We start from the raw sequence: 26,226 nt of genomic DNA, 5'->3' as shown, positions 1-26,226 counted from the left end.
CATTTTGTTGGCTGAGGAGCTAGGAAACTACACCGCCGCTCGGCATTTTGACATGAAGGAGACAACTATTCGCAGATGGCGGGGCCAGCGGGAGGCACTGTTTAAATGCGAATCTGACTGGAAGGGCTTTCGTGGTCCTCGTCATGGCCGGCATACAGAGCTCAAAGAAAAGGTTGGAGAGTTCGTGATTGAACAGCAAAGCTGCTTGTACATGTAAGCCGCTTCCACACAAGTAACACCAAGATCCCTGGTGGCAAAAAGCCACCATGTACATTTATTCATGCATAGATTGGGAACTGAGGGTAATAAGGCACAGAATGGTGAGCATTGCTTCGCAACAAAGGTATATTTGCAAAGAGTGTGCACTACAGTTCCACCTGTTAAAGACCATACAGCTTCATTAAAACAAAAGTGCTTCAACAAGTCATTGGAATGGTTTTAACAGGAAGGGTATAGACATTTATGTCGCTTTTTGTATCAATTTGTTTGTATCAACATATAATGCCACTCATGTGGTGCCAGACGCATACATTTAAGGGCATTAAAATTTGATGTCACTTGTGGTGTAGTGCGTTCTCACAACTAATTTGACCATCGAACACCGCGGGCACTTGCTCTCAATGTTGGCAGTTACAGCTAAACATTTCCGAAGTCCCATTTAAAGGGCCCCTCACCAGGTCTGGCCATTTTGAGCTGACAAGCACAGAGCATACATTGCGCAATAACAATCGTGTCTGCAAAGTATTGCATCGCTAAGCGCCGCAGAAAGATCTGAAATTTCAAATTGAACGCCATCTTTCCATCTTGAGGCCGCCATGCTCCAAGCCGGATGATGATGTAGTCGTGCCCTTGCATCTATGTAGTTGTGTCCGCAGTGTGACGTCGCTCATATTGACACGTGACTTTGAGAATTATTCAAGACAACACCTGTTATCTGCGAGATCTGTTGCTTGAATTGACAAATTGAAGCTTAGAGAAATAATAAAACACAAACAGAATGTCTGTTTTTTGTTTTACTTTGCACCGAAGCAAGAGAGATGTACTTCCGCTTCATCTGCTTGTTCTCACAGTCGTGCGGCCACATGCGCAGGTACCGAAACTATTCCATTTTCTACCATGTTCCAGCGCTTGCTCTGTGATTCGCTTGTTCTGCCCGCATATTTGTGTAGCATTGAATTATACCGCTAGTCACGTGTCCTTGTGCACTGCGTGAAAAATTGTGCACTGTGTGAATGAGACAACATGAATCGCGTGATCTGCGACGCTGTCCACTGAAGACAGTTTTGTTCAGCCCGGCGAGGAAATTAACCATCACTGTTGTTAGTAGTGCCTGTGCGGCCAATGTGCCTTCTTTTGTCCTTGCATTTTTCTGCACTCAACCACCTTTAGTCATGCTGTAGCAACAAGGTCACATTGCCATCCTTGTCGATTAACACTGCACGTCTGGCACAGGTATAAAGAAGTGATATGAGCACACCAGAAGTGGTGCTTACCTTGGCTTTCTTCATCTCGGCCATTTCCTGCTTGAGCTTGCGAACCTGCCGCTCATACTCGCTCTGGTTCTTCATGAGCTTGGCATGCTCACGTTTGGCTGACTGCATCTTCTTGAGCTCACCTTGCAGATGGCTCAGCTTGCGCTCAAAGTCGTTCTTAATCTTGCGCACTTTCTCGTCGGTGTCCTTTGATGCACCAGCCGAGCCTGAACAGAATGCAGCACACGAACATGAGAAGTCACTGATGAAGCCAACTGCATTCTTGAACACACATGCGTAAACACTTAATGGGAGGGAACAAGGCAAATCAACATCATCCACTGCATAAGGATGAGCTCTTGCATGCTCATTGTACTGTACGGGTTTCCATTTTTCTGTACTGTGTAAATGTTTATCGCTACTGCAACCCAGTACAGCATCATAGCAGGGTTGGTGCAGAAAGGAGTTGTGAAAAAGAACAGAGAGGCAGAAAAAAATTTTGCTTCCATACAAAATAAGATGAAGTGATGTGGCTTTCAAACAATGAGTACCTTGCATAAACATCATTATAAGTTTATTCCAATCAACAGTATATATAGGAAAATGTTCTGGAAACAATTCATTTGGGAGGTCAACCGTTATTATATTGCCATGTCGATTCTGAGTAGCATAACCTGAGGAGTAAGTCAGAATATGGGAAGCATTGACACTGAAATGACCATTGATTAAAGGGATACTAAAGGCAAATACTAAGTTCAGCTAAAGTGATAGATTAGTGCTCAAGAGTCTCTAAGGCATCAGTTTTATCTCGTACAGTTACTTAATAATTCAGAAATTGACAAAAATGCAAGACATGATTAGAGACTCCTTCGGGACATTCAATTTCTTGCCCGATGACAAAAGCACTCATTTAAGTTGTCACTAGTACCCAACCACTTATTGCAAAAAACATGCTCGTGTTGTATTATAAGATGAAATAAAATGCTACTTGTCCAATTCTATTTTATTTTTAGAAAAGACAACCAATTGAAATTACTCTAGACAACGATGCGGGCAGTCAAAAGGTTTCATTTTCGCTCGACTGTGCCCCGCCCATGCTGTTGAATTTCAGTAGTTTCATTATCGCATACTGCTGCGCTGGTTTTGCTGGCTTGAGAAGCTCTCACAAACTGCTAGTAGCAGAGAATTCAACTTCCATGTGATGTGGCGGGATGCCCAAACAGTCTAAAAACTAAAAGCAGCTGCAGCGGCAAATCCACCAGCTGTCTTAAATCGGTACCACCGTCTGTCAGACGCCGTTTTACTCACTGACTGCAGCAAAGGGTGGTGATGGTGTATGCAACATCACCACTCCCCTGGTAGGGTGGCGGGAGATTTGAATTTCTAAAATGGTAGTGAGACCCTTCAGATGCAATTTTTTTCGTAAACTAAGTTTTTTCTTGGCACGAAACAAGCGTGGCAAGGTTTCTGGAATGGTATTTAAACAGTGCACGTCGACTCAGTATTTGCCTTTTGTGTCCCTTTAAATGGAAAAAAAAAAGCTTGTTAATGTTACTCCCTGTTAAAAACGTTCGAGCTTTTCTTTTTCTTTCTTTCTTTAAACTAAGCAAACACCCAATACACAGAATGAACATGTACTGTGAAACATTCGCATGCGCTAATTTCTTGGTCTGCATGCAGGGGAACAGAACTTTTGATTGCCAGTATGTCTAGCCAACTAGCTCAGTCTAATACCAGCAGAGCCAAACCAACTCATAATGATCCCAGATTCAACGATCTATCAGTTATGACATTTCATGGCATTTGCGATTTTCCAGTCCTGCCTATTGAAACTGCGTCCAGATATAAACATTTTCAAAAGTGCCATACTGTTACAACGAACATTTGAAACGCAGACGCTGTAAAAGGAGGGCACACGTGAAACAAGGAAGCATAACCTAACTCGGTGCACAACAGTTCTCATGCAGTTCTCCTTAGGGTAATGTGTGCACTACGTCATGCATGCTGTTAGGACAGTCTGGACCAATTTTAACCAACAGTCACCTAAACGTTGATATCGATATTCACGTGGCCCGAGGCGACTTAAACGCAGCACAATGCAAAGTTCCAAGGCATCGGCAGTTAGGGTTTGTCAGCACTTCATTTGCGCTGTTGCTGGTAATGGCTCAATGTGGCATTCTACCTTTCGAACTTTGCACTTTTACACCAAAGCGCACATGTTATCGTTTCTGCAGCCATAACCGCAAGACCTTTGCAAAATGCCAGCATGCTACAGTAGTTTCCACTTCAAGCCACCTAGAATGCTTGGCTACCATTCAGAATCCACTCGTGTCCTGCTAATAGTAAAGTATATCACAGTTCTCGAAGAAATGGTGGCGGATGCACTCATAGTTTTGAAATGGCAGGTGACCGGAACTGGCCAGGTGCAGTTTCAAAGGAGCTACAATGCCACATTTCGTTCTTTAGATCACGTTTTTAATGGAAACTTGCAGTTAGATGTGGAAAAATACTGGGTAGAAGGAAGAGAAATGAAAGTAATAAATATATTTTCACATCAAAGTGGTGTCGAATCGTAACTGCCGTTATATTAGCAATAGTGTCATTAATTTTTCCGCCTTTTGAAGGGCAAGTCTACATATAACGAACTACTGACACAACAACCACTTTTCGCAGGAGCTATCGAGTTCTTTATACGGGTTCGACTCTATCTGGCATTACTTTGTGCCCATCCTGTTAAGGTAATTATTCTATCCTACTTTTTTTTGTGTGTGCAATGAAAATGGCGCCCGTCTTGTAGATATGTGCTTCTTTGTCATCGTTTTTTTCATAACCAGCCATCAATTAGTTACACAATGGGTGCCAAGAGAAGGAACGCGTAGCCAGAGATGGCAGAGCACTAGGTGGTGCGATGAAATAAGGAAATTTGCAGGTATAAGATGGTGTCAGCTGGAATAAGACAGAGGCAATTGGAGATCGCTGGGAAAGGCCTTTGTCCTGCAACAGACATAAATAGGCCAATGGTGATGAATACTTATATATATATGCCAGTATGTGGGAGAAGACAACGCTGAGATTTTTTTTTGCATTTTAAAATTTTAGTCGGTAATGGTGGTTTAGAAGTTTGCAAACCCTCGTTCCAAAAAGCAAACATATGGGAAGCCTCCAGACATGCCATTTTGTGGCAAACTCACTCATGTTGGACAGAATGCGATCTCGCTCTATCTCAGTCTCGCGTATCTTCTGCTGCAGCTGCATCAGCTTGTCCTCGTAGTGCATGCGCATTGTCTGTAGCCTGCGCTGGCTCTGCTCCAGCTGGTCAATGAGCTTCTGCTTGAATGAGATCTCGGTGGTAAGCGTCGCCAGGTCCTTGCCAATTGATTCTGCGCAATACAGAATGTACAAAAAAGAAAGCACGGTTGATCAAGACACGAAATGTGATGTACTGAGCATTAAAATAGTTGGCTCAAACAAGACTTCACATGTGCAGAAGGGCAGAGAATTGACCTTGTTAAAAAGTTAAGTTATAGGGTTTTACGTGCCAAAACCACTTTCTGATGAGGCACGCCGTAGTGGAGGACTCCGGAAATTGACAACCTGGGGTTCTTTAACGTGCACCTAAATTTAAGTACACCAGGTGTTTTCGCATTTCGACCCTATCGAAATGGGATTAGGTTCCGCAACCTCGTGCTCAGCAGCCCAGCACCATAGCCATTGAGCAACCACGGTGGGTAACCGACCTTGTTGGTACACAAACTCAGAAACACACATTCATATGCATTTTTGATGTAGTTCGAGCATATTCACTTGTGCACCTCTGACAGTCGATGAGGGAGTCAGCTCTAGCGACAGTTGCAACCAATGCGAGAAATCTCGTCCATTTTCAAGAATATCAGCTGCAATTACCCAAGTAAGAGGTACGGGGTGTAAACGGTATGGCCAAGCATAACAGTCACATACAAGATGGAAATGCCTTTTTTTATCCAATATTCATTATAAGCACATATTTGTTACAAGCTAACATAGTCTAGAACAATGTTGGATGAACAAATTATTGGATATAACAAAGTAATTAAACCATCGTTTGCTGTATTAAGGGTCAACTGTACTGAAGGAAAGAACGCACAGGAAAGCAGAGTAACTGAAGACCTAGTATCATGCATTTCTGTGTTGCATCTTGTGTCTAAGTGTTGAATACATAATGCAAAGGAAACAAACAATAACTTTAAATATGGTGTTGATTTAAAATGAAGCACGCTTTCTATTTATCATCTCAAGTTACCCAACTATGTCAGGGTGTATGGAACCAGTAGCACTGTCAGAAATGCATGCGTTTATAGAGAAGATGGGGTGAGGATTTTCTTAGGACTTCATGGCAACTAACACTGTAGGAATGATCAGTTACCACTGAAACTAAAATGCCAATTAACTCAATTTATTTTTCACCTTAGCTTAAAACAGTTATGGTAAGCTGTCTGTCTGGCAACATATGATGCACCTTCAGAAAGATGACAGCTGCAGTTACTTAAATGTTATCACTGCCTTGTTCTCCCTAAATATCAGCTCCCACACCCTTTCACTGAGGCACTAGTATTCCTAAAGAGCACCTTGTTCACGATGCGCTCTTAGGAGGGACCGAACATCAGTGTCAAAATGGTTGTCCATGGTGCTTTCCAGCCTTACCATCTTCCTCTAGTTCCTCTGCTTCAGAGTCTGAGCTCTCATTGTTCCCACTGATTTCTGCAGTGTCCTCATCAGCATCAGACTTCTTTTCACTGTCCTCCTCCTCTCTAGACAAAAACAAGCAAACAAACCAAAACATGTCATGCGGATCATTCGATACTGTCACAAATAGACTGTGAAGAACTGCCAAAAGTTGTCAAAACTTTATTGGGTGAACTTGTTCCCAGTAAACAAGCACTCATTAATCTTTGAAATCCGGTCTATGGGTCAAGTGTGCCGGCTATTCATACACGATTCATCAAACATTCCAGAATAATTGCCAGTGCTTGTGTACGCTCAAGAAGGTATGCCAATATTGATGTCGTGTGCACAATATGATTAGAAAGCTATAGAATCAGTGACATTCCAAGAAATTTTAGCTCCATGTAGATAGTTCTTGTGCAAAGTAGTAATTTTGAAACGGTTATTAGCTGGTGAATAACAAATGAAGCTGAACTATGCACACGTGTCAATATTTTGCCAATTCTAAACACAGTTTACAGTATCAGAATGCCAAGGTGTTACACTGCTAAGGACTGAACATTACATGGTTTTAATTTCATCTATAGGCGTTTGCTATTTTTACTTACTCAGTCCTATGAGTACACATATTCCAAGTATAACATACAACAATCTAAATTCAGAAATCTCGCAGATGCATTTGAAACAAAGTGGGTGAGGGAAACAGTGTGAAAGTGCATATGACTTTGGCCTCATGATATTTGAAGTACGAACAATTGACAAGGCATTATGTTCTTTGAAATTGGAAGATTAATGCTTGGTATATATGAAATGTTAGTTGATGTAAAGAATGTGAAATATTGCTTGGTGTTCTTGCTTCAAGTGGCCTAAACTGTGGCACACAAACAGTTTCGACAACGGCTTACTGTTGAGTAAAAAGAAAAATAGGAAAGGGAGTTTAGCAGTGAGCTTGGTGCACACAGACTAACTTCGGCAAACAACAAAGGCAGCATTCTGGCATTTGGAAAACTGAGCTGGGAATCAGTCAACCTCCTATGTTGTTTCGATTCTGTGTCTAATGGCATGTACCAATGGCATGTACACATACTTGCTCGCTTTGGACGACAAATGCTTCGTCTTTCGCTTCAGGTTCTCAACATCACGCTTTGCCTCTGCAAGCACGTCTTCTACACTGGTCTCTTCAACAGTACAGCCTATGTCGTAGATGCCGCTCACAGCAACTGTTGTGTTGCCAGATATGCTGAGGCGAGCCTGGTAGCGTTGAAGCTGCTTTCGTTGTTGGGCACACACCTCTTCAGACTCCATGAGCTTGGTCCTGCACACAAGAGCAACACCACATGTGCACTTTTACGTGGCAGCATCCACCAACTAAGATCATTATGCTTGTCATCTTGCAAGACAATGGCCTGTTAATGAAGTTGTTTTATTCTGGATCGTGGTACACACCAAACCAGACCCTCTACCATATCCTCCATAACCATAGCCTTCTAGCATAAAACTAAAAACAGCCACGTTGAAAGCAGTGTAGCGCATCTTTCACAGTATCTGAACTTTTGGCTGCACTTAACATCAGCTGATTTTCTCTGGCAGCAGCTCAGCGGAAACTGTCCGAGTTATTTTATAGCTAAGCAGCCCGCAAGAAGACAGCATACCTGAGCTCTTCAACCTCTTTCAAGTATCCCTGGATAAGGTTCTTGACACTGTCGTCACTGTCAGAATCCCCATGGCCAATGAATGCCCCAGCCGCTTGTTCAGCCAGAAGCTCAGTATTTTTAACAGTGAGCCGCTCAATTGTCTCTTGAAGAGCCTTGATACGTGTGCGGAAATTGTTGTTCTCTGTCTGGAGCATGGTGTTCTCATAGAACATGTCATTCACCTGCTCTGTGCCATCTTCTCCGACCAAACGTTTGCCCTGCGAAGAAAGGAAGCAACAACAAGGTTTAATCATGTACAGTATAATTTTTTTAATGGTTGCAAGGCAACAACGAGTGATCATCAATGGCCAGCAGGGCGTACGCTGCAAATAACCACCAGATACAGTCGAATATAGATAATTAAAGGAGTGAAACTTAAACTTGGAGGAGCTCAACTTGACAGAGCTCAACTTGACAAGGTCTTTTTTGTGCTTATGGGAGGGTTTTGGTGAGAATTTATGATGCAGGCTCCTTTCCCAAGCATATCAACCCTGAAGAAAACCGAAGGCCAGGTCGGGGTAGACGTATGCCCATTTGAGAACCAGTGGGTGCCTGGCAGTGGTAGAAATCGAACCCACAACCTCCCACAGCTGAGGCAGGTGGTCTACATCTAGGCCATAGCCTAGAGTTCAACTCAATGACTGAGTTCAACTCGACAGAGTTTACAGAGTTCAACTCGACGGAGTTCAACTCAACGATGAACTCAACGTCAGAGTTCAACTCAACGACGGAGTTCAACTCAATGGAAGCTCACTGAATGGCGAACTTACATGCAGTGCAGTGTTAGGCAGTGCACGTGCACTGAAGTAACACGAGCGACTAGTTCCGGAAGTGTGGCTTCACAGCAGCGAGGCGCACACTGCCGTGAAGCCAAACCTCAAGGCAAAATTTGCAAATAACATACACACTGATAAATTTGTAAAGTTGTGGGTGTCTCTTATTAGCACCACAAAATGGTATTTGCAACTGAAGATGGGAGCAGCAGCCAGGGCACTGCTGGATCATAGGTGCTGCCTGTGCGTGAGCACGCTACTGAGAGCATGGTAGGCAGCACACGCTATGTTCGATTTAAGCGTCACAAACGTTTCAACTGCCAGGTGTTTTCATACATTGAAATACACGTAATTTTGACAGGACCACAGCGTCAGTTCAAATAAACAAGTTCGAATTAAGTGGGCTCAAATTAAGAAGATTCTACTGTATAACGAAGTAAAATTTTCCTTGCCAGCATGTAATGAATATGTGCTAACAAATATCTGATGTAACAAAAGAATTTTCAAATAGAATGCGAATTCACTATAATGAGGTCCAACTGTACTATGTGCTGTGGCACTTAATGTTAAGTAGCAACGTAACAGTGTAATGTACATGAATACTGAACAATACATCCACCCTTATGCTGACAGGATGAAGATTTTTTGAACCAGCACAAAACGAAACAATCTCCAATACTACTGGAGCTAAAATACAAAGTGAACAAAGTCATACAAAGACAACAGACAATGAAGCCAAGGAAAGCACTGGGGATATTAGCTGTGGTTAAAATTGAAATGTAGAAAACAAAGAAAGGGAAATGAAAGTGGACAAAAAGATAATGTGTAGCCGGTGGGAGCTAAACCCAAAACCTCTGCATTGCACGTGTGTTGCATTACCAGTTATGCTGCAGCGATGGTTATCAAACCGTCCACTAACTTGGGTATTTGTGTTTTACTAGATTTAGCCCCAGGAGTGTTGGCTAGCGCCACTCAGAGCCAAGTTGAGCAGATGTGGAAGATCCTTTTTTGCACGATGGCATCACGTAATGCGTGACCTTAGGAAAGCGTGGGCTTCAATGTGAACAAAGTAGAATTACAATTTACATGCACATATTACCAGCCATTCATGAACAGAAAGCCTCACATTACTTACAGCAAATTTTCAGTGAAAGAAAATCGCTTATGCAGAATTGCCATTTACATGGAACACCTGTAAATTGGTTGGTTTTGTAAGCGAAATGGCAGAAACGCCTGAACCCAGATTTTTATTGCAACACCGCCTTTTCTATGGAGGATGCCATCCTTAAAAAGTGGCAGCAAGGTCTGAAGAAAGAATTTATACATTTTTAATGCATAGCATGTGCAGTTGATGGACTATAAATTTTGTAGATGCTGTGCTAAAGCATCTGGTCATTCTTTGTAAAAACTAGCTCCTATGTTCACTTAATGCATAAAATTTTAGGCAGCAGTGTTAAGAAGGTATATTACATAGTACTGTACTCCTGCTCATCTTTCTCAGTAAATGAAACTCTTGTGAATAAAAACATTTCTCCATTTCCTCGAGATTTTACAGATTAAAAGGTAAGCAAGTAACTCTACTGGAAAAGAACTCGAACCTGCTTGTATTCCATCAGCTCCAACTTCAGTTCTTGGATCTCCAGTCTAAGGGCTGTGATGGTCTGGCTTGACTTGTCTTGATTCACAGTAACCCTGTTTTTGATGTTCTTTGCTCTATTGGCATACTTCAGGGTGTTCAATGTTTCCATGAAGTCCCGGTCACATGGCGACACACAGGCGATCATTAGGGTACGGCTGAAAAGAAATTGTGCGATGAATGTTACCCGAGGGAAATTGGACATGAATGAACATGCAAAAGGACCAGGAAAGAAAAAAATACTGTAGCCGAATGACAACGCAAAGCACACATGAAAGACGGTAGCATACAGAAGCAATTATTAAACGTGTTTAAAAAACTATTTCTATAGAAATCGCTTTAGATGTCATCCAAAAATTTTGAAATTTGGCATATAGTCGCTTGCTTTCATTTAGAACATTTGAGATAAATTTACAGGGTTCGATTTTCTTGGGCACACACATCTCACAATTTGTGCAACGGTCGTAACCACAACATTTTGTTTGGAATGTGTCGCATGTCGACAAACCATACGCACCTGAGAAACAAAAAGTTTGTAGAGTTTGTAGCCATTCAGATTGAGAAAACCAAGAAATGTGGCAATGTGCTTTTTTCTTTTCATAGAACATATCACAGGCTTTAAAATCTGCTTTTTCAAAGAAAACTAAAAATGGCCTTTATTTGATTTTCAAAGTTTTACGTTTTTTTGCTAGACAGCTTGCATATGGATTGGACTTAACAGTCAGAGAAGTCAGAGAAGGCACAGTCAGAGAATGGACACATCTACATTTCAAGCACATTTCATTGTCGTGGGGCTAATAGCTTGTGAGAGACAAGGATGCGAAATTACGAGAAATTTCATTCTGCACAAGATTGTTTTTCAGAAGCATTAACCAGAGGTGACAGACGCTACTTTAGCATCAAAATGTTGCCATTTGTGCTTAATCTACAAACACAGATGCAACCACAAGACCACTAGTATGTACATTGGTGTGGATGCTTTTTATATGAAGTCAATAAATTTGTTGTGTTCACAGGCTGCAAAGGAAGTCTTCTCAGATAAACGACACCTATAGCATGTGCTCACCTATATCAAATGTTTTGGTACGTATGACATAAAAGCAACTTGTACTACTGGATATTGTTTCTTATAAGTGGATCAAACAAACTTTGTGTTTGGTTAAGTTTTTATACAGTGGCACCATCACTGCTCGGCAAATTTGTGCCATTGTGGCTTCCTGTGCCAAAACTGCACAAGACATGTCACACCTGTTACGAGCATGATAAGAAGCATAAAAAACACACTGCACAAACCTGTTTCCTCCTAGTGAATCCTGTAATAACCTCGTAAGCTTGGAGTCTCGGTAGGGGACGTGCAGCACTTTCCTCGATGCATCACCCAAGGCAGAGATGACATTGCCGAGTGCAAGCTGCGAGAGAGGAGCCACATTAAAGGGAGGAAGCAGCCCAGATAACAACCATCCTCTGGGCTTCTCTCAAAGGCCAACTGAAACAATATTTAATTCTAATAACTAATAAATGAGTAGTATACGCTACTCAAGCAATCTTGGTAAAACTTTAGGGCCGGCAATTCTAATTTTCACATCACCAGCCTTTGAATAGCACCTAAGCACACTACACGTCCACCCAGTGGTTAGTGGATATGACGCAAGTCCGAGCATGTTGCCTCCTAAGAGTTTTCTTCAGTGCGCTGCAGGCAGCAACTAATAATGAAGGTCGTGCTAACGAGTCGTGAATCACTTCCAGCGAACAGTAATTGCAATGCTTTTCTTGTTCACTTTTGGTATTAAAAAATTACTTTTTCAAGTCTTTTACGATGCATCCACTCAATTTCAAATGGAAAATATAGCACAGAGACTGCTCTATATAAGCACCACCTGAAACTAGGCCTTTTATGTATCAAGAACATTTTGTTGCAGTCGGCCTTCAACTCTACTCCCAAGTTTTTTTTGCAAGATGATGCAGAAAATTTACTTTTATTATTTTTTTATTACAGCAAATTATTACACATTCTATCCTCATTTGATAAAGATATTACATGTACAATTTATCTTCTGTGTTCACCCACAATATTAATGAAATACATCTGCTCTAGGAGAGACTTTTCCTCAGCACAGGTGAAAGGGTCGACCCCCATAATCGACATATCTGAAAATAAGTAGCTTTTTTTTAGTCACAATCCTTAGGTTCAGTGGCGATGAAGAAAAATGTATGGAATGGGCGAGTACAGCTCGTGTATGGCGATACTGGTGCAGAAAGCTAGGACAAGCAAAACTCAGCGATTAAACTCTGCGATTAAAATAATTTTGTGTGCACCAAAGACTAAGTGTCTGCACATGCTTGTAGAGTCACCATGGCCTGTAGTGAAGCCCCCCATAGAACTTTGTTGATGCCCCCAAACAGTCTTGCGATGCGATATAAATAAAGATAAGAGTTGGGTTCTGTTGTCCTTGCACAGAAGGCCAACTGACCTCTTCTGCAAATGCTACACAAGTTGCAAGCTCAGAATTCAACGAATTGGTCTGCAGGCATGTGACAAGTGAAAAGCAAGATGAGCCTGTGGTTGTACAGCATATTTGTTGCAAAACTAAACAGCTACTAGGCTAGTTCCCAGCCAAATTAAACAGATAGAGCCCAAGGTGTATTAGCTGACTAAATAAAAAAAATTATGCTCGCTTCAATTTTTCTTTGCATGTGCATTTGGCTCGGGACACAACCAAGATTTTAGGATTAAAAGTGGTTGGTTAATACGAAGAACAGCATGCAAATTTCAGCCAGGTGGTACATACTTGGGCAAAGAATACAGCCATTTTGAATGGTGCAAGATGAGAAATAAACATTATGGTTGAATAGTCAGCGCTTATGTCTGTCATCCTGTCCCGTTCAAAAGTGTTGTCGTATTCTCTCAATACAAACAAAACATTAAATGTTCTTCAGAGTATATAGGGCACTGAGTTAGCATGCTTATAGCCATTCTGATAACTACTGTTAGATGTGGCATCACCAAACATGAAAAAAACAAAAGTGGCAAGGCTACAGAGAAAAATATTGAAGCAGTGTTCCGCAGCAGGCTTGTTCTGCCATGTTCTGCAACAAGCAAAAGTAAGAAATAGTGCTAACCTTCAACTGAACAGAAAATTTTCTTTCCTCGGCTATGCAACACTAGTTGAGTGTAAGCAACATTACAGCACCCAAATTTTAATCATGGAGCTGCAAATTAACAAAGGCTATGTTTCTACTTGAGCATCTGTTCCGTACACACAGTAGTCCCCTCATTATAACGAAGTCAGCAGGATGGCGAAAAAATTCGTTATGAGCGGTAATTCGGTATAAGAGACCACTCAAGAAAAGCTAAAGCAGTCGAGCTTTAATTGCACCACAACTGCAAGGAAGTCGAAATGCAATGTATTCAGTGAAGCAAAACTTTATTCATGTGCAAAAAATGCAGTGAGCTTTGTCTGTTTCAAGTTCTTACCAGGCACGCGCAACCACTGCTCTAATTTGACCAAGCATTGCATGAGGCCGTGGTCGCTGCCCATGCTTTCAACCTTGATTTCGCAGCAGATGTAGCTACTCCCGCGTCTGGCACCCTAGTTGGCACTTCACATCTCTCATCATATGCTGGCTCTTTGTCCTCGTCAGGGCCACCAACAGAATCAATTAGTATCTGCATCCGTTGATGGGGTGACCACGGGAGCAGCAGCGTCAGCTAATGTGGATGTCTTGAAGTCTCCTTCTACCTATTGGCCAGCAATTTTATGAACAGCCTTGTACAGATTGCTGCAAGTCCGGTCATTGTCAGGCTGGTCATCATCAGGGTCACGGGACGAAGGTGCGGGAAAAGCTGGCATGTGCAAAGCACTTGACTACCTTCAAAGGTGCGAGGTCTTTCCATGAAGAGTTCAGCAAATGGATCACACCAAGCAAATTAATATAGTACCTCTTGCTGGCGTCATACACTGAGCATGCGCTGTAAAAGAGCCTTGCAGTACAGCTTCCGGGTGGTCACAATGATGCCCTGATCCATCGGTTGCAGTACTGTGATTGTGTTTGCAGGCAAAAATTCTACAGCGACCACCTTGAGGTTGTCGATCTTCCCATGGCTCAGACAATTGTCAATTATGAAAAGCACCTGCCGATTCTTTGTGTTGAACCACCTATCCAGAAGGCGCACATAGTCTTCAAAAAGAGCAGCAGTCATCCATGCTAGCTTGTTACTTCTGTAGATGCATTCCTTTTGGAATAGTAGCATTTCGGAAGCAACACGGCTACTCTGCCTTCAACAAGGGAAGCTTGTCCTAGCCTCTTGCACTGGCACCAAACAGCACTGCGACATGCTCCTTGCTCTGTTTTTCTCCGGATGAGGATGCACCAGCGGTAGCGAAATTGTGATTCAGTAGCATCTTGTAGAAGAATGCAGCCTCATCTAGGTTGCATATGTCTGTCTTCATACCTTTCAAATAGAGCTTGATGTTGGCGCCATACGTCCACAATATTGCAGTTCACAGCTGCGCTTTCACCAACGACCAACTTCAAGATCATGCTATGTCGTTTCTGGAACCGTTCAAGCCAGCCATTGCTGCACATGAAATATTTATGGCTCATTTGGAAGGCGAGAGCTTTGGTTTTTGCAGTAAGGGCAAGTTCATGTATGGGGAGATTTGCAATCCTGGCATTCTTCAGCCACTGTAGAAGTGCGCCTTCCACTTCAGGGTATTTCAAATCGCAGTTCCTCTTTCTCTTTGCCGAGAAGCTCTTTTCAAAGCCATCCAGCACAGCTTCCTTGTTTTTGAATCCAGTTGATAAAGTAGACGGCAGTATGCCAAATTCCTTCGCGATGTCAGTTTTCTGCTGGCCGCCTTTTTCCACTTTTGTATCAACAGAACTTTCTGCTCCAAAGTCAGACACCTTTGCCCGGAGACTGATGGAGCCATTTATCACTGTAGACCACAAAAGCACACACGAGGCACACCTAATGAAGCACTCCGAATAACACACAATCACATGGCCTGCAGCACGGATCCAAACGCATGCACCATCGGCACCAAAGTGACTGAACACAGCGGGCGACACAGAAGGCAGAAGCTTCAAAATGTTGTCAGGGCATCTCGCTTTCCTCGTCGGTGCATGCTGGTGATGGCGACGGTTACAAGTGTGGGCTTAGCATCAACTTCACATAAAAGGAAGAAAGGCGATCGGAGTTGTGGAGACCAAGTAGAAGTAGAGGAAAGCTTTGAAGGAGCAGCGACGTTGAAACTGGCAGCGAGGAGTTGACATGAAGGCAAGTGAGAGGAGTGACCGACGTCCACACTGCTTGCAGACTGGAGAGCGAATGAGGAGGGGAAGGCAATGGCTGCTTTTATAGGGGAAGGGGTGTGGAGGTCACAGACCACTACGATCACGCTGGAAAGTGCCGTAAGTGCTGTGGCTCGAGTCTGAGGTTGTGTTTGTTGTGCTCAAAAAACTATTAGCTGCTCATTGTGGGTATGCAACGCGATCGTGAAAACTGAACGGTGTTGCAATAGGGGCTTTGCATGATCACTGTGCAATTTTTTACCAAGGTGTGCAGCTGTGAAGTTGGCAAAATGAGTTTTTCAGTGCATCATTGTCGACGATACTGTGCTAATTCTATGGTTCGAGTGTCTGTCCACGCACAGAAACATCCGCACCATTGACAAATGTCTAGGAAAAAAAATCAATGACCCTACCACACATTTAGACAGTTTGTCGAAAGTCGAATGGCGCGAATTGAGCGTGACCGGCTCAAGAAAATTGCACAGAGAAACATCTGCTTGCATTGGCCCAACAGGTTCACAGCCTGACTAGCTGCTGGCGACGCTCGGATTTCTGGTGTTTTCGGCAAATTATTGGTTGATTTGCACCGTCAGAAGTGCAACAAAGCTAGGGGCGATGTTTTATTGCAATGCAGGCCGATTATAGTGAGCGGCAAGCAAATTTCTAGACCGGCTTAACCAAAGTCGTCTTCCTGATTTGTTAACGTAGCTGGCCACGTCGAACACCCAGCACGTTTTAGCACCAGACGTGCTCTTTAGAGCACTTCTGGTGCTCTAAAGCACCAAAAGCGCACACTATGGAATGCTATGCTAGCGCACACTATCAAGCACACACTATCAAGCGCACACTATGGAATGCTATGGTGCAAGTCTGCCCGTGGTCCTTTGGCCACTTTTCGGCATCCAAGGGACAACTGTTTTCTGGCATCGCAAAGCGTCAGGGAAACTATTTTTGTGTGGATTCTATCACGAGGGACACCAGCAATGAGATTGCGACCAAGAGTAACGGTTTGGGCGCGCTGCACCATGAAATTTGACAGCTTCCGTTTGCTTTGCAGTAAACAGCTGGGAGCACTCAGCACCCACTTGGTACCCATTACTAGGCGGTCACCGGTCATGGGTTTGGTACTTTTGTGGCCTGTTCTGTGCCTGCATGAGACTTATTCATTGGCGGTATTAATTTGACATCGCATGCACAACGGCGGCGATGCCTCCGCTTGCCACTTTGCTCTAAGTGGGCCAAGCTTTTCGTGCCCTTCGAGTAAGGCAGCTTAAAATGCATGCGTTTGGATCAGGACAGGAAGAAATTTTGAAGAAAGCGATATTTCGAGTAAAGCGATTTCATGATAACGAGGCATTATAACTAGCACTAAAGTTTGAGATACACTTCTCTGCATAACAATTCCTTACTAAAGCAAATGGTGTCCGAATGAGCAATAATTTCCAATCAGCAGCACACTTTTTCAGTAAGCGGATTAGGCAACTGAATGGATGCTTGATTCTATAGCAAGAGAAAGCACACAAAGACATGAGAAAATGGAACAATCAGACAATGCAACTTACAAGGCCACAGTTTATGGAGATCCCTTCCTTAGCCCTGTCCCCAGTGGCACCGGTACGTTTTAGTCGTTCTGAGCCAGCCAGATCTACAAAGTGGAATTTCGCTGTGAGGGTTTCAAATTCGTTGATTGATGAACCTTCCCCATTGACCTTAGCAAGGGCATTGTCCTCCTCCTCGTCCTCTGCATCACCATCTTCTACCTGTGGAAGAATGGACGTCTATTTAGATTAGAAGAAAAGTTCAAATGGTTCCACAACATACATGCAAGTACATACATACATACACTGCAAGTACACTAACCCCATAACTCAGAAATACACCTTTACTTGAAGGCACAGCTTGACTTGTTAAGACTGGGTAGAGGCTGCACCTGACATCAACATACCCAACATGCTCATTGCACTGGACTTGACGGAGTCATGTCGTCGCTTCAAGTTAAGGTGCGTTTCTGAATATGGGGGTGAAATAGGAATTTTTTCCTGAAAGGAAAAGCGAAGTACTAGTAATGAAAGCACAGACAAAGTAAATGAAATAAAGCCAAAAGTCAATAAGCTCATTTGACAATATGCCTAAATATGCAAGCATTAATACTGTGAATGCGAACCAATGCTATTCTTTCCCTCTCACATTCACTACTCAATGTGCCCAACCACAACTGTCCTTTTATGGGAGCTCACATTACAAGCACACCGTCAGGTAGCCCTCAGCAAGATGCACTCACATTTAATTGGACCACCCTCTGCTGCTTTATGTGCAGGGTGAAGATGGCATGTGACCGAGACGACTGTACATTCATCTGGGTGCTGGCTGTTGTCCGAGAGAGAGCCCCCGATTCAAGGCATTTCATAACCTGCACACAACAAAGCATTTATATGGCCACATTCTACACATGAATGAACAACTTGGAAGGGCCCTGATGCTTCTGAAGAATTATATGCAATGTGTCTGGCATTTTACACAATCCTTTTCCAGCAACAGTTCTTTCAGTCTTGTATGAGAGCAGATTCACAGGCAATGAAATGTTGCCGCTGCCATGCCTCTATGGCCTTTTGCAGCAAGCTATGTGGCAGTGTGGTCAGTATCGAATTGCCAAATAAAAGACAACAATGCAGCTGGCATTAGAGCCCCAAAGCTGCCGCATGGCCAGGTCACTGGTGAACATAAGAAAATTTTTATATTCCACTAAAGCTAGACAGAAGTGCACTCATTGCAAGCTTCCTTTATTTATGTGCAACAGTATAAATGGACACTAAACCAAATATATTAAAAGTTCTGGGGTTTTACGTGCCAAAACCATCATATTATGAGGCATACTGTAGAGGGGGACTTCACATTAATTTTGACCACCCTTGGGTTCTTTAATGTGCACCCAATGCATGGTAAACAGGAGTACACATTTTGCCCACAACAAAATGCAGCCACCGCGGCCAGGATTTTATCCTGCGACCTAGAGATTCACAGGACAACACCAAAGTCCCTATGCCACCACAGCGGGTCTAAAGAAAAAAAAAGCAAGATTAAATGATTAGGATTCTTGAATTATGGATTTGTAATTCACAGCAAGAGCAGAGCTTTTGCAAGAGAGAAAACAGCAAAAATGAAAAACCAGTTTGGTGCCATCTGTTGTGGACTATGTACTTATGCGACGTAAGCACTGGCTGGATGCACATGGACACGGACAGCATGGATATGGACAGCCCATGGACATGGATGCACAGCACATGGACATTATGTCAATTCACCCATTTCGGCGTAGGTGGCTCAAATTTAGTAGCAGCAGTGGGACCTTAGGTGTAAACTGTCTATGCAACAATATCATGTACTGGCACACAGAAAACAATGACGGACTTTTAGACTAATAATCTATCGGTCCACTTAGACTAAATATTTTCCTTTTGGCGTCCTTTTATAAAACATGTTTCGAGATTCTATGTGTGAAATGAAATACCACACGGCAGCGAACACCAAACATACACCTAGTAGTGACACATGGTAGAGAATTACAAGAATTGCTCACCTGTTCTGCATTCTGTACAGCCTTCACCGTCACACCAACTGTGTAGATCTCTCCCTTTGAGTCTTCGTGAATCTTTACGGAATTCCTACCCTGATGGAGCAGTAATGATAAATAAGTGAAACAATTAGATCTTCAACACAGCGTGCTTGAATTTATGGATACTACACTTCAGTGTCACTTACCGGATAGTGCGTGCCTTTGCCAGGGCCCAAGAGGTCAAAGATCTCCTCATTGTAAAGCTACAAAAACAAAGAATGCCGAAGAAAAAGCAATTCAAATTTAACATGCTCATAAGTATGCAAGCCAGCCTAGCTATTAAAAGAAGTATGCTTCTGCTTGACAGCAACTATGATCACAAAGTTGACAAGAAAGATTAAATTGTGGGGTTTTAAAGGTCTCTGAACCACTTGCACTGAAGTCAAGAAATGGATTTGAAGTTAAAATAGGCTATTTCAGGAATACTTTGCCACAAAAATAACTCGGCAGAAGCAGAGTTATTGGCAATCAAACAAGCCCTTCACGGTGCTTCCACTCTTATAATGCCTTGCACTGCGAAGGCTACAACAGAGCAGGACATGCCCACAATGCTTTGCCTACTGAACCATCACCATAGCATGCAGTTCAAATTTGACTACTACTTCAGGTTTTGGTGCCTACAATGTGTCAAACCTAAGCCGGACGCGGTTGTCCTCAGCGAGCCACGGTGTGCTCAGCCCGCAGACTCGTTGCGGCACCCCGTGGCAGCCGCTGTATCTATGCTACGTAGCAGACCACAGGTACATGTAACTGTAGTGTGTTGGCACAGTGTTTGCTTTGTGCACAACAGGGCTTGTGTGTGTGTGCTCGCGCTCCTATGCTCCAGTCCGGCCGTGCTATGTGGTGTGGACCGGCTTTTTCCAGCACCAGCTTGACCGACGAATCCAGCTTGCGCATTTTGAAGCCCTATTAGCCGCTCAATACGAAGTGAAGCCTGCCAAGGCATCTAATCAGGAGCGGCCAGGAGTAAGCGCGCACTGGCAAGCGTGCGTGTAATCGGACCTTAAGTTTCACGTGGTTCGAGGCTAGTTTAGCATTAAAAACTAGTAAAAATTAGAGAGACTCAATGGCTACACCACCGATAAACAAGGTGGCCAAAGTTTAATTCTAACACGGGCAGCCGCTGCCGAGTGTGAGCAGACAATAGTCAAATTCTTCTGGAAGTAAGTAATTATTGAATTTTGAAAGCACATTTATGCTTACTTCAGCCTGTTTATGAAACTTCGTCAATAAATATACACAGTAACAGTAGGAAGAAGCGCACTGATCTAAACTTGATTGATGTTGGCTATTGGCCAATGGCAGCTGGATATGGGGATCTGCTATATTACGAAATATAGCATTCAGAAAAGAGTGATAAGCAGGCTTCTGTTGAAAAGAGCGTATGAGATAAAGGTGACTTCGTGCTGTACCTGCAAGCTCCATGCGCCGCACACTATTGCAAAACTTCGTTGAGATATGCACAGCAGCATGTGCTATACCTGAGGGCTTTTAATGTGCACGTAAATCTAAGTACAGGAGCACTTATGCATCCCATTCTTATCAAAATGTGGCCACCGCCGGTAGGATCGAAACCGCATCCTCGAACTCAGCAGTGTGATGCCACAGCTACTGAGATACCATGGCAGGTGCACTTATTGCTGTTTGAACAGCCACAAATTTCTATGGGCTATTTGGCTGCAGTCTACTGCAACTGCCTGTTATGAATAAAAATGCTCACCTCCATAAACTGCACATTGACCTTGAAGTCTGGAGGAGGGTTTCCTTGGTCTCGTGCTTCTTGCTGGCGGGCAGTAATGCCATCAAAGAGGTGTTGCACGGCTCGTGGTATAATTCCCTGCTCGTGAGGATTTACGTGCAGGTCATAACCAGTGCCCATTGTGTATGTCTTACCAGATCCAGTCTGCATAAAGAGATCCAGCAATGACAGCCCATGATGTGGCAAAGCAACCATTCATGCTATTACATAAAATGGGACAGCACTGATGGAGGCCAATGGGGTTATGTGTGAAAGCTCTTTGCCTATGACACTCTAGGACTCCCCTTAATTTTTTAAACGCATGACATTCAAATGATTCTTCCGAGTTTTGTCATTAAACACCTGCAATTGCCCAAGATTCACCACATGACCTCATGATGATCTGCACGATGCTGTTGCCCCAAATTGCACCTGCCACTGACCAAATTTTACCTCAGGGCCCACGAGAATTTGTGGAATTGTAGTTTATCTGTCGCAATCGATATGCCTACAATTCAAATTGTGGCCCCTTGCTGGATGTTTACGGCAGTATTGTATATAAATAGGGATATATTCTCCCATTTGTTGCAATTTCTGTATAGACCCACCCGCATAGGTGGCAAAATGCTATGTTTTTGTTATACCTTATTGTAGACTAAAGCCAGTGATGATTGTTGAAGTAAAAGTTCCCCTGGCTTTTGGAACATCTTTTTCACCTACAGTCAACAAAAAATTTTCTTGCCAGTTTTAGTTTTGAGTTGGGAGTTTTACAGCGAAGCTGTTGAGGGATACTTTCCCCACTCTCATGCCTGTGTGTAGGAAAAAATCCTGAAGATAGTGCAATGTCGGGCCGACCCGTGGCGGAGGTGACGCAGGTGTTACGCACTCCCCATATGTGGGCCGATCCCAAAGATAATGCAATGCTGGGCCGACCCACAGTGGGGGTGTAGTTCGCCATCAAGGGGCGCACATACACAGCTTCGCTGGTCATCCTTCACAGAGTGGAAGGGTGCTGACATTTCCAGATGCTGAGTTCTCCCAACAGCTATACCGCCACATGTACACAGTCTCAGTGCAAAGCCCACAAAGTTATGGGTCTAAAAAAATTGTGTGTGAAATTATGTGCGAGACTGGAAAAATAGGGCACAAAGGAAAAAAGCAAGACATGGGAAACAGAGCTGGTTACCTGGCCGTAGGCAAGTACTGTGGCATTGTATCCTTCGAAGCACCTGAAAGGTAATGGGTAAAAGACTCGTGAAGCACAGAGGTAAGGAACACTTGGCAAGTTTTGTTACATCATTCAGGAAAACCTAACAAGGCACACTTCGTAGCAAATAATTCAAAACCTTGATTGCTTGGTCCACATCTGCAAAACCTGTCAACCAAATATTAATGTCCAAATTTTCAAATTCAAGTGAATACATGATTACCACACAGCTGAATCCACATAAATATGAATAGGTTAGTATAACCAAACCCATTTATATTGGAACAGGTATTCTGCTTTAACTCAGGAAGAGGACCTTAGTGTTGAAACAAAGAACGACAATCTTGCGGGCATCATTAAGGAGTGTGCAGTAGAAGCCGGTGGTAACTCCGTTAGAGAGGATACCAGTAAGCTATCGCAGGAGACGAAAGATCTGATCAAGAAACGCCAATGTATGAAAGCCTCTAACCCTACAGCTAGAATAGAACTGGCAGAACTTTCTAAGTTAATCAACAAGCGTAAGACAGCTGACATAAGGAAGTATAATATGGATAGAATTGAACATGCTCTCAGGAACGGAGGAAGCCTAAAAACAGTGAAGAAGAAACTAGGAATTGGCAAGAATCAGATGTATGCGTTAAGAGACAAAGCCGGCAATATCATTACTAATATGGATAAGATAGTTCAAGTGGCTGAGGAGTTCTATAGAGATTTATACAGTACCAGTGGCACCCACGACGATAATGGAAGAGAGAATAGTCTAGAGGAATTCAAAATCCCACAGGTAACGCCGGAAGAAGTAAAGAAAGCCTTGGGAGCTATGCAAAGGGGGAAGGCAGCTGGGGAGGATCAGGTAACAGCAGATTTGTTGAAGGATGGTGGGCAGATTGTTCTAGAGAAACTGGCCACCCTGTATACGCAATGCCTCATGACTTCGAGCGTACCGGAATCTTGGAAAAACGCTAACATAATCCTAATCCATAAGAAAGGGGACGCCAAAGACTTGAAAAATTATAGACCAATCAGCTTACTGTCCGTTGCCTACAAAGTATTTACTAAGGTAATTGCAAATAGAATCAGGAACACCTTAGACTTCCGTCAACCAAAGGACCAGGCAGGATTCCGTAAAAGCTACTCAACAATAGACCATATTCACACTATCAATCAGGTGATAGAAGAATGTGCGGAGTATAACCAACCTTTATATATAGCTTTCATTGATTACGAGAAAGCGTTTGATTCAGGCGAAACCTCAGCAGTCACTGCAACTGGGAAAGTTTACAGAAAAGTGAAGTGCTGCAATCGCGAGCCATTAACACAAGAACTTTGTAACCATAACAAGGAATACAAGTTAATGGTCAATTTGTATATGCATAATATGGTAGTACGTAAAAATGGTCATTTCATGAACATGTTAACCTGACATCGCCACTCACAAAATTGAGAAACATCATAAATAGCCCAAAATGGGGCATATATTAGGAATAAATGAAATCTGTAGCTGCATAAATTTCGAAGTTTTTGTGCATATTGCAATGTAACTCCTAAATGGACTCAACCATTATACAAGCAGGTTCAGCTGTAGTAGTAGAAGGCTGCAGTGAACCATGATCCTCATTGGGCACATGCAAGGAGGAGCACGGTATGCTCACTATAGCAATGCTTCTACTGCTAAATACAGTTTATCAAGGCATGGAAATGTTTGTACACTGCAAAACAGGGGCCTTGACATAGACTGTATAATCTTAAGCAGCAGGAGCTATCACAAAGACATTATTACAAAGCGTAGAGCTTCGCTTACACATTGCAGGCCCCTTACACTGCTCTAAAAGATTCACTAGAAACCATCTCACCCATCAATAAGCTGGCGGACACAAGAGTTGTACACTGTCTCTTGCTCCGAGGGGCAGTCAAAGACGTGGTCAAAGGTGAATGCCTTTTCTTTGCCCACCCAGATTTGAGGCTCGCCGGCGGTGACACTGGTGCAGGCATGACACATGTCTATCACTTCCCGGGAGATCAATGGTCGCACCCTGGAAAGACAAGAGGAAGTACTTGTCAGTCCAAACTTTTACAAAAAGTCCCAACTGGCAAGCAAAACATCTCTGAACATATGCAGGCTTAAATTGGAGAGCACACTATAGAGTCCCATATCAGAAAATATCCTTATCTTACAATGGATTGCTACATAAACAGCAGAAATTGATGTTATTACAGAGAGTTGAAACAAGTACTGCTGTGAAAGCTGAACTGATTTTGTCACAGGAACAAACATTTATGATATGCGGCCTCAACACCATCTTGGGTGCAAGAAAGAAACCACAAAAGCTGTAAAAGCTGAACTAGCCAAGCATTTGTAAAGTTGTTTGCAGTAGATTCTGTGGGAATCCACGCAGTTACCTTACTGTAGATCTCACTTAAGTGAACAGGATTTTAGCTATCCATTTTAAATGTAAGATGTAAAGACAATACAACAGCTCATTTCGGCTTTATCCCCAATGAACCTCCACCACAAGTTGTGAGCATGCCTGAACGAATTATGTTCTATGCAAGATTCTTGGTGTGGCCATGTTAACAAACTAATGATTAGAGGTTACACCAGTGAGCATGTAATGCGAGTTAGCTCACTACTTTGTGAATCATACTGCAATGCACTTTGTGTATGTGATTGTTCATTAACCCTCTAAAGTCCAACATAATTTTTGCTCAGCCGAGCTGGACAACTTAAAATACTGACAAGATCAGAGAACATGACATGCATATAGGAGTGCCGTTGAGTGAATTTCAAGCGAGTTTCACACAAATACAAGCGAGTTTCACTTGTACAGTTCACCAAACCAATCACCACTTACTATAGTAATGGAGTCTTAATGCAAATAACATTGCCTTGTTTTTTTTTTTTTTTTGTACAAATGTATTCTCCACGGTCAGAAATAATGGCAAACACATTCCAATTTTCCTAGGTGTGCAACTGCTAGGGCATCACAGGGTTAAGGTGAACCATGGATTGCGCAAGCCCACTATGTTGATTTGACAGATGCTGCTTGCGAAGTACACCCAATTCAAATCTGCAAGCACCAGTGTACAAGGCTGCAGTGATCCTCCAGTCCCACTCTCAGCAACGAGTACTTCTACGTAACGATCCTGACGCCCCGTTTCTCGAAACCCCTTCAGACGCGCCCGTGCGTCAAGACAACTGCCACGTCAAGTGCTAGGCAAAGCAGGACAGCAGCTGGGAGCGCGTCCACCTCAAGCCACAAAGTGGACGCCTCCTCAAACCGAACGCCAGGCGTCCCCCGCAAGAAGCCAGCAGGAAAGTCGAAGAGCAAACAAGGCTGATGCCGCAGGTGTGGGGATTACGCGCCGCAGAACCCCGCCCCCGCTCAGCTCGCAGAACAAGCAAGCTCGATCGAAGAAATGAAGACGAGAAAGGAAGCCGACATGGGAGTGGAGCGCGCCCGGCTAGGCTAGGCACGGAACGTGCCTGACCCGAGCCTTTGAGGTCCGCCTGGCCACGGATCGAGGAACTTCACGGAACGAGCTTGCATATAACGAAATGCGTGCGCCAGAAGCGTGCGCGCGGTTTCTCACGATCGCAAGATTCGCGGTCCCGACGCTGCCGATGCGAGCGGCGCGGAGAGATCGGCAAGCGATCAGAATTAGACGCGAGGAGCAAGAAAAAAATAGGGGGGGGGGGGGGGGGAAGCATGCAAGCTGAACGCTTCAAACAAGCAAGTACGCACGAGTGCACGCACGCGCGAGTACTCGATTCGCGTGCGATCATGACGCGCACGATTAGCCGCGCCCAACGGTTCGCGAATGCATAAGCGATTGGAAAGCCGTTTAAAGGTACACTAAAGGGCTACGCTAAAGCAGATTGTATACGTAACGTATTCCTACAAGACCGCTCCATTTTTATGTGGCGGGAGAAGGTTGATTACTTGCCGAGATAGTAAAAGCCAGTTTCCTTTCTTGAATTTGGCGCCAACTTGAATTTGGCGCCAACTTGAACTTGCTTGACAACGCACTCATTCGAGCGGCCGTGGTTGGCATACGTACTAGTACTTCGAAAAAGTACGGACTTTAACGGCTCCGTG

General features: G+C 43.5%; 1 protein-coding gene across 5 annotated transcripts in view; it reads right to left on the bottom strand.

Annotated features, from left to right (window-relative positions):
- The window catches only part of Klp31E (kinesin-like protein 31E), a 107,316-nt gene that overhangs the window by 35,006 nt on the left and 46,084 nt on the right, over window positions 1–26,226 (bottom strand). For all 5 annotated transcript variants that reach the window (XM_075671785.1, XM_075671790.1, XM_075671786.1 and 2 more), the window contains exons 2-15: window positions 23,983–24,162; window positions 22,109–22,151; window positions 20,905–21,087; window positions 19,331–19,387; window positions 19,149–19,238; window positions 17,853–17,981; window positions 17,134–17,331; window positions 11,570–11,685; window positions 10,239–10,434; window positions 7,826–8,085; window positions 7,261–7,488; window positions 6,153–6,259; window positions 4,664–4,852; window positions 1,494–1,699 (exon numbers count right to left, since the gene is read on the bottom strand). In XM_075671785.1, the coding sequence (XP_075527900.1) occupies window positions 1,494–1,699; window positions 4,664–4,852; window positions 6,153–6,259; window positions 7,261–7,488; window positions 7,826–8,085; window positions 10,239–10,434; window positions 11,570–11,685; window positions 17,134–17,331; window positions 17,853–17,981; window positions 19,149–19,238; window positions 19,331–19,387; window positions 20,905–21,087; window positions 22,109–22,151; window positions 23,983–24,162 (2,182 nt within the window). The remainder of the gene's footprint in view (window positions 1–1,493; window positions 1,700–4,663; window positions 4,853–6,152; window positions 6,260–7,260; window positions 7,489–7,825; window positions 8,086–10,238; window positions 10,435–11,569; window positions 11,686–17,133; window positions 17,332–17,852; window positions 17,982–19,148; window positions 19,239–19,330; window positions 19,388–20,904; window positions 21,088–22,108; window positions 22,152–23,982; window positions 24,163–26,226) is intronic.

Source organism: Dermacentor variabilis, chromosome 10, assembly GCF_050947875.1.
Source record: "Dermacentor variabilis isolate Ectoservices chromosome 10, ASM5094787v1, whole genome shotgun sequence".
Classification (NCBI taxonomy): Eukaryota; Metazoa; Arthropoda; class Arachnida; order Ixodida; family Ixodidae; genus Dermacentor; species Dermacentor variabilis.
The sequence above is the reverse complement of the archived record's forward strand: the minus strand, read 5'-3'. Positions and strand labels throughout refer to the sequence as shown.